This window comes from Dacryopinax primogenitus, assembly GCF_000292625.1.
Source record: "Dacryopinax primogenitus strain DJM-731 SS1 chromosome Unknown DACRYscaffold_14, whole genome shotgun sequence".
Classification (NCBI taxonomy): domain Eukaryota; kingdom Fungi; phylum Basidiomycota; class Dacrymycetes; order Dacrymycetales; family Dacrymycetaceae; genus Dacryopinax; species Dacryopinax primogenitus.
Genome location: NW_024467211.1, coordinates 556,508 through 563,941, shown reverse-complemented (window position 1 = coordinate 563,941; position 7,434 = coordinate 556,508). Strand labels below are relative to the sequence as shown.

Here is a 7,434-nt window from a genome sequence, read left to right as displayed (position 1 = left end):
ATCATTGTCGTCTGGAGAAGATCGGCATCTTCTTCCTAATTTGAGATATCAGAAAATAACTGGATCCGTAGTCTTAGGTTCTTACATAGAAGCCATCTTCTCCGCCGAAGCTGGAGAGCCGTTAGAGGGTAATGTACACGCAAACTTGGCAACCCACCCGCCATCACCATCATCACCTCCGTAACCACCACCATATCCGTCGTCGCTCTATCAATTTTATAAGTCAAATTTGTTTCCTTCCATGTTAGCATGATTGTGCGCACCATTTTAAAGGGTAAAATAAGAGAGGTATTTGTTGGGAGATGGACGAATGAGAGTCGAGCGCTTCATGGCAAAAGGCAGACGGCAACAATTTTGAGGTCCCTTGCCTGCCACGTGCTCGGCTCCGAATAGTCTCCGCGGCCGTTGCTTTGATCCATGCTTTGAGACGGGCGCATGTTCCGCGTTCTTGTATGAACAGTCATCCTAATATAACCATGAGAAAGACGCGTCTGTTTCTCTCCTTTACGATATAAATCGATACATTTTGGTGTCTTCACGAAGCCGCTCGGTACATATCTGTAGCTCATCGTGCTTGGGAGTGATCAGAGGTAGGTTTGTGGTACAATGGTTGTCTTACAATTTTGTTTGAGTTTAGGATCTTTGTAGGTCTGAGACCTCAAACCACTCGAAACGATCTGAACAATGGAACAGATTCATTGCTCAAATCATTACTCGAACTTTGTTTGGGGAATGGCAACATCAGGCCGATCAATCCCGGTTGATCCTTTTTGATCGCGGTTAAATTTGATCGAGACGGATGTTGGACAAGCATATTTTCTCGTCATCTGAACGAAAAGATGAATGTCGCGCTCTCTTAATAAGCACAACGGTTATTGCCCTTTGCATCAGTCTGATCACGTCTTATTTCTTAATACTCTCTGATCACGCCGTCTCGAAGTGGTGCGAATGCAATTTTGAGGTTATGCAGGCACCCGCGCGCGTGACGTGTTCCCACTCTGTAGGATTTCATATCAATTCTTCCAGATCCATGTGATATCTTCCTACGGGAACCAATGTATGCCAGAATATGCAATTAGTGGTTCGTTGAGATTGAGCTTCGAGCTCACAAGTTGTCTATTACAAAGCAGATAGCCAAAAACCTCTATCCAAATAATCCAAGATCGCATGTACAACGGCTGGTGTGATAGAAGACGAAGTATCGGTCCCTGCCTACTTCCGCCGCCGAGACCAGCTGGAGCTCTAATAACTTTGGGTCTCTCAAAAGCTGCTCGTCCCACGGTCGCCACTCTTTCGTTTTGCCCCCCCTCGTTCTTTTCTCCCTCTACTTCCACATCATGGCTACACAGACGCGCCTCTGGGGATCACGGTTTAACGCACTCCTGCAAGAATCCCTCCCTCCCTCCCCTGAACCTCATCCCGTCGTGACGACTTCCACCATCATGTCTCCTCTCGGCGCTCTCTCAACGGCATCGGCTCGCGAGCGCACCTTGACGGCGCCTGGGCAGATCAACAGGACGACGGACCGCAACAGCATACCCAACAGCAACGTCGGCACGCACTTGCGTTCTTCGTCGTACAATGTTGGTGGGCACCACATCCACCTTTGGCAACACAGAAGCCTCATGACGGCTAGTCGGGTCCGTCATGAGGCTTCTATCTTCGTCGGAGGGTGCATGACAATTCATCGCGCATATACCTACCTCTGACGCATATTCCAGTTTACCTGCATCCATAGACAGTGTCACTATCAAAAGAGAGCTCCACAGAATGTTTCTAGGCATCAACGACACGTCCAGGGTGTCTTCTGAAAACACCCTGGACGCGTCGCTTGAGATGGCCGGTTCACCAGAAGCATGTCCCATGGTTCAAATTGTCGATATACACGTGCCTAACGAGGCTCCAAATGGTGTATGTGCGTTTGTTCAGGTCGAAGTAAGACTGTCCATGTTTCCGCTTTGCAATATACTGAATCGTGCATATAGTCACCGGAACAGGCGGCGCATGTATTGGCACATGTCGAACATCATCCCTTCGTCCTTCAGGGAAGTCACCTTCGCCTCGAAATGGCCAAAGCCTATCGATCCCTCAACATCACCGTGAATAGCGCCCTCCTGCGACAGGGATCCATCAAACTTGGGCGTATTCACGAGAGTTATCAGTGAGTGCTTGCCTGTCTATCGGTAGCAAGTTGCTGACATGTGTTTCTTGTACAGGGCCGTTATCGAAAGTCCACCAGCCTTTACTGGTGGCGCCTCTCCCTCAAACGAGCTTCCTCCTGATGAAGCCCCGGAGGACGAGCTGACGGTCAGCTTCCGGGATGACAACGTGAGGACTCTTTGCCTTTTGCTCGATCAAACACTCACAATACCTGCCAGGCCCTTCTACAGATAGCGGCGTTCTTCGGACCGATCGAAAAATGCCAAGAATTCGTTGCTGATCGTACTGGTGCGGTGCTACCCGGAGATAGGACCTGGAAAATCAAGTGGAAAGTCAGGAATGATAGCAAGACTGCGTTCATCGTAAGTGTACATACTTCGAATGGATACCGTATTATTGAAATTGGATATCAAGACTTTGGCTCCCCTCGAAGGCGTTAACGTGGTTTGGACGCATCACTTGGGACATCAGTTCCTCACGGCGAAGCAAGGACATCGCGCAATTGGGTGTACCGGCATGGCCTTCCAACAAGCGGGGACTCTTCGGAAGAACCTCAACGCTCTGGCACTGACTGAAGCCAACTTCCCTTCCTTGTCGTCGGCAAAAGTCACATCCATCTGTCCAAATCCGCAAGAGGAAACACAACCTTCAACGCAGGCTATAGACGAAGCCACTGATGAAGTCCATATTCACGGTTCGATTGCGGCGACGATCACGGAGGAGATGAGATCAAACCATTTGTTCTCTCCTGGAACGAACCCCCGAGTGCAGCTGCCACATGTCAGTAGGACAGAAATCTCTCAAGATAAGAGCGTCGACGAACTTGCTCACCATCGGTCCGCCACTGGCACTGGCAAGAAAGAATCAGTCACACCTGCCCCTTGTGATCCAGAAATCGACCCCTGGTCGATTCTTATAAAGAATCTCCGGGTCGACAAGAACTGGACTGAGGAACGTCTCAGACTGGTTTTCGAAGAGTACGGCGACGTTGAGGAGGTCAAGCTTATACACCCGGCTTGTAAGAATTCCTCGAGAATTTTGAAACCATTGGCTAAGTGTACCGGAACAGTTGATAAACCAAAGTTTGCTTTCATCAAGTTTTCCGATCCAGACGCCGCACGCTTGGCTATTTTGGAAGAGGTAAGCGAATAACACTTTCCTTTCCAGCCTCTGTGGATTGAAGTTCGTCAGAATGGACAGAGCAAACACGGCCACGTCATATATGTGTATCCCAGGCATCTCGGAGGAAATCTCGGAGGAAACTTCAGGAACGGACCACGACGACCAACCTTCCGAAAGGAACAGCGATCCTTCGAGATCTCGATGTCAGATCAACCCGTCTCGGATACCACCGTGAACAAGAATTCCCAGTCAGCATCGACAGTTCCCGACTTGTCGTCCGCTCCGACTTCGTTCCTGGAGTCAATTGGGCTTCCCCCGGCAACACCCACTAGGTCTCTTCAAAGCCTTACTCTTCGAGAAAGACAAACGCCTCAAACAGACTCCAGGATGTTGAGACCACCTTCAAGGAAAGGCCAATGTTCTACACCAACGATGACGACTGTTCCCGTTCCTACAGACAACACCCAGTGCTCGCCAAAAGACGGCATCAGAGATTGCGAAGGGGTGAAGAACGACTCGGACGTACCCTTAGTCTTCAACTCATTGTATGCACCACCGAGAGGAGAAAAGGTTGCCGAAGTGGCCGACCCCGTTCGGATGCAGGACGCTGCTCCTGGAGCGTACTGGGCGGAGGTACCGAGAGGGCCACCTCCCATACAGTATCCCGCCTATCCCTTCCCAGGGTATTGGGTTGGGTATCCTGGGGGGATAACGCCCTACACGCCTTTCACCCCTCAACGGGGCAGTCAGCCGCTTGCATGGCCAGCAGATCCTCCCGTGGGTGTCCAAGGTAATCAACCGTACCCGTTTATGCCGTGGATGCAGGTCGGAATGTTTCTTCCATCGATGCAATATTGAACTTAACTGTTGTACAGCCCGGACCACAAATGTTCCCCGCGACTCCTCCTAATGGATATGACCAGATGCAGTACGGACGCAGCAGCGCATTGGGTAATAACGTCCAAGAAGCACCGATTCCGACGGGTTTGGTTCAGTCTGCCACGGGGCTCATTATTCCAATTTACTCGGAAGTTGTCTTCAATCGATATCTTGCGGAGAATCCCCACGTCATCGATACTCGCCGCTTCTTTCCAAATCCGATGGCGCAAGCTCAGGCAGGCATGATTATGCCTCACACACCTCAGTCGATACTGCCGAACAGGGGTGTATTCGATTCCAATGGCGGAGGACAAGGAAATTTGTTCCTCCATCACGAGAGGGCGGACACGAACCAAAGTTTTACATCGACCAACTCGTTCAGCACCGCGGCGAGCGATGGTTCTCCTTCTCGCATGCCTTGCGGCCCGCCTCCAGCATATGGTGTGCATCCGTTGATGGGCCATGCGCACGGATATCCGGTGGCACCTCCTCATTTCATTCCACAACGCCTTGGCCCACAGGGAGGGTTGCCTGAATACCAGCCGTTCCATGAAGCAGGCCTTTGAAGGCACACGCCATTATTCGTCTGCATATCCTGAGCATTTCATCCTTTAACCCGCGTTTGTATTCCCACTCACCCAAAAATTCCCAGCCTCCCTCTTTCCCTGGTCTTTCTCGTCTCTTCTCTCATGTCTCCACTATCTCGTCAAGGTTTTCATGGACTGAAACGGCAACATTATCGCCCTCTCTTCCTTTATCCCGTTCTGGCACCATCCGGGTTCGCCGTATTGTTCATCTTGGACTGTTCGCGACTCCCTCGCTCCCTGTTCTCCACCGTCGTTTCCTTTCCCCGCGTTCTGTTTTCTCCTGCTCTGGTGACACGAGGTGGTCGTTCTGTATGGGTATCCGACTCTCTGTATTGTAGACTGGTGGAGGAGGATCTTAATAAGAGGTCTCTACTCTTCCGCGTTGTCGCCGCCTCCACATACACATTCGGGGAAACATTCGCCTCCGCGTACAACTGAGATGTTTTTTTTCGCCAATGAAAAGAACAAAGAGAGACCGGATAACGCGCAGATACCCCCATTCTGCAGGATGGTAAACCTCTTCCAGTACGCGTTCACCACCTACCTCTCCCTCACCGGACAACAACCCATGGCTGCCCAGGGCTCCTGCTCCTCCCGCTCATTAAGGGTAATGACATTCAACATCCGGTATGACTACTCTCCCTGTCCTCCCATCCCTACCTCTGGGCCTCCGCCAGTAGAATCCTCCCCCGAAGAGCAGATCTGGGGGGAGAAACGCTGGGCCGAAAGACGATACAGAGTCGCGGATACGATCACTTTCCACGCACCTGACGTTTTTGGCTTGCAGGAAGTCGTAAGCTCCCAAATGGGGGATATGCGCCAGCTCGTAGGGTCAGTGTATGACAGCGTAGGAGTAGGGAGAGATGATGGAAAGGAGAAGGGGGAATATGTGCCCGTGTTCTGGAATAGGTACGCACTCCTTTGCTGGGTTGATGAGGGGCTGACGGGTGTAGGGAGAGGTTCAAGTTACTGGAAGTGAACTACTTTTGGCTTTCTCCTGAGCCTGATCAACCTGGAAGTGTCGGCTGGGATGCTGTACGTCTACCCTTCCTATATCCAAGACATGCTAATCTCCTCAGGGCCAAACCCGCATGTGCACACTCGTATCACTCCTCGACCTTACCCACCCCTCTGCCTCCTCGTCTGTGGAAGGAGGGGCACTCTTCCACATAGCTAATACACACTACGACGACCGGGGTGTCCAAGCGCGTGGAGAGAGCAGCCTGCTAATCCGCCGACGGCTGCCGGGGTTGATCAAGGCCGTCGAGGAGAAGCATTCCGTAAAGGGTGAAGGGCTCGTCGTCCTTCTAGGAGACTTCAGTCAGTCCCCCTTTTCCCCTCTCCCTGGATATATGCACCTTGCTAACACCCTGCAGACAGCCCGGAAGAAGAAGCAGGCTACAAGAACATCGTCTTCCCCCAAGCCTCCTCTCCGCTCCAATTCGCCGACACGATGTACTCTCTCTCCCTCGCCCCTGGCCCAGGCAAGCTCTGGGAACCCTACGGCCTACACTATACCTACACCGGTTTCCAGCCATATGACAGGAAGGAGAGGATCGATTTTGTGTTTATGGGCTTGAGGACTGGGAGGCAATGGAAAGTGAGCAGGCAGGGGGTGGTGGATAATGAGTGGAGGGGAGAGAAGGGATGGAAGGGGTTGAGTAGTGATCATCGGGCTGTAGTGGCCGAGTTTTGTACGTGATTTGGGACAGCATGTTTGGGATTGTATGATGTAAACAGTACAAGAGGAATAATTTGGCTGCATATACGGCCCTCCCTGTGTGCCAGACTGACTTTATGCCCTCATCCTCGCTAAGAAGCGGTTGTGATCACGTGCACACGGAAAAGAGGTTCACCCGAAGTGCTGTATTCCTCGCCGCCTTGTTGAGCATGATCGATTACCTGGGTTACTCGTTTCAGGCCCTGTGCTTGAGAACACACGGGGTATCTTCAACAGCGTATGCCTATGATGTGCGTTTTTCATCCACAAGCCGATGCGGATGGACACCCATTAAAGGGGGGCAAGGAAGCGTATAGACCCCAAACCATAATTCGGACTGTTTGGGATGCAGCTCCATCTGTCTGACCAAGCTGGTGGCAAGTAAAGATACACCGTGTAGCACTCCACTCCAAGCAGAGATGCGGAGGCTTCGCACTTACCCAACCCCACTCGGCCTGATATCTATCTGATGATACATCAATTATGCAGCTTCTCGCCATTACAGGAAGAACAGTGGAGCACCGTATGACAATCGTCCGTCTGAGTTCGATATGCGAGTGGCAAGGATGCAAGAAGAGAAATTCCGTCCTCCCCAAAGAGTCCCCAAGCGCTGGCAGGTCAAAGCACAAGGATTTGAAGAGAGATTACGTGTATCATACGTCGTACTTCATGCGGGCCTGATGTCAGCGTCAGTGTCAGTCGATAGAGAGAGGACGACGTGCATGCTTGTGTTCGTGTGCCTGTGGGCTGAGTGCTGGAGCGTGTTGGCGCAAGAAGCTGCCGGGAGAATTAAGCGACCTAAGGTATGTACAAACGCGTGCGGATCGACGTGTTATTGCGCATGGAGCCCAGCGCACACCGACAAATAGTCCAAAAAAGAGAGCCAAACGTGCATGACTTGTCCGTTGTCGGGAAGTCCCGAGAGCCGGAGTCGTAAGAGCAAACCGAAGAGACGTGCTGTATGTG

The 7,434-nt window shown here is 51.6% G+C and overlaps 3 protein-coding genes across 3 annotated transcripts; all 3 read left to right on the top strand.

Annotated features, from left to right (window-relative positions):
- The first annotated feature begins 1,427 nt into the window (after positions 1–1,427).
- On the top strand, positions 1,428–4,765 carry DACRYDRAFT_23515 (uncharacterized protein). The gene is made up of 6 exons (XM_040773274.1): positions 1,428–2,312; positions 2,367–2,473; positions 2,537–2,931; positions 2,984–3,756; positions 3,809–4,105; positions 4,156–4,765. Exons 4-6 carry the CDS (start codon positions 3,699–3,701, stop codon positions 4,725–4,727), a joined length of 927 nt encoding a protein of 308 aa, XP_040626877.1. The 5' UTR covers positions 1,428–2,312; positions 2,367–2,473; positions 2,537–2,931; positions 2,984–3,698; the 3' UTR covers positions 4,728–4,765.
- A 479-nt stretch (positions 4,766–5,244) lies between these two features.
- Positions 5,245–6,485, top strand: DACRYDRAFT_23511 (DNase I-like protein). The gene is made up of 4 exons (XM_040773273.1): positions 5,245–5,657; positions 5,702–5,783; positions 5,828–6,068; positions 6,125–6,485. Exons 1-4 carry the CDS (start codon positions 5,257–5,259, stop codon positions 6,448–6,450), a joined length of 1,050 nt encoding a protein of 349 aa, XP_040626876.1. The 5' UTR covers positions 5,245–5,256; the 3' UTR covers positions 6,451–6,485.
- Positions 6,486–7,013: 528 nt separating this feature from the next.
- On the top strand, positions 7,014–7,434 carry DACRYDRAFT_23510 (uncharacterized protein). The gene has a single exon (XM_040773272.1). It carries the CDS (start codon positions 7,020–7,022, stop codon positions 7,335–7,337), a length of 318 nt encoding a protein of 105 aa, XP_040626875.1. The 5' UTR covers positions 7,014–7,019; the 3' UTR covers positions 7,338–7,434.

Excerpts from the sequence above, each read along its gene's own strand:
- DACRYDRAFT_23511 (XM_040773273.1), top strand. The coding sequence starts at position 5,257 with ATGGTAAACCTCTTCCAGTACGCGTTCACCACCTACCTCTCCCTCACC. Across the intron at positions 5,658-5,701 it reads GTGCCCGTGTTCTGGAATAG|GGAGAGGTTCAAGTTACTGG; the intron begins GTACGCACTCCT and ends TGACGGGTGTAG. Across the intron at positions 6,069-6,124 it reads CGTCCTTCTAGGAGACTTCA|ACAGCCCGGAAGAAGAAGCA; the intron begins GTCAGTCCCCCT and ends AACACCCTGCAG.
- DACRYDRAFT_23510 (XM_040773272.1), top strand. The coding sequence starts at position 7,020 with ATGCGAGTGGCAAGGATGCAAGAAGAGAAATTCCGTCCTCCCCAAAGA.
- DACRYDRAFT_23515 (XM_040773274.1), top strand. The coding sequence starts at position 3,699 with ATGTTCTACACCAACGATGACGACTGTTCCCGTTCCTACAGACAACAC. Across the intron at positions 3,757-3,808 it reads CAGACAACACCCAGTGCTCG|CCTTAGTCTTCAACTCATTG; the intron begins CCAAAAGACGGC and ends ACTCGGACGTAC. Across the intron at positions 4,106-4,155 it reads CCCGTTTATGCCGTGGATGC|AGCCCGGACCACAAATGTTC; the intron begins AGGTCGGAATGT and ends TAACTGTTGTAC.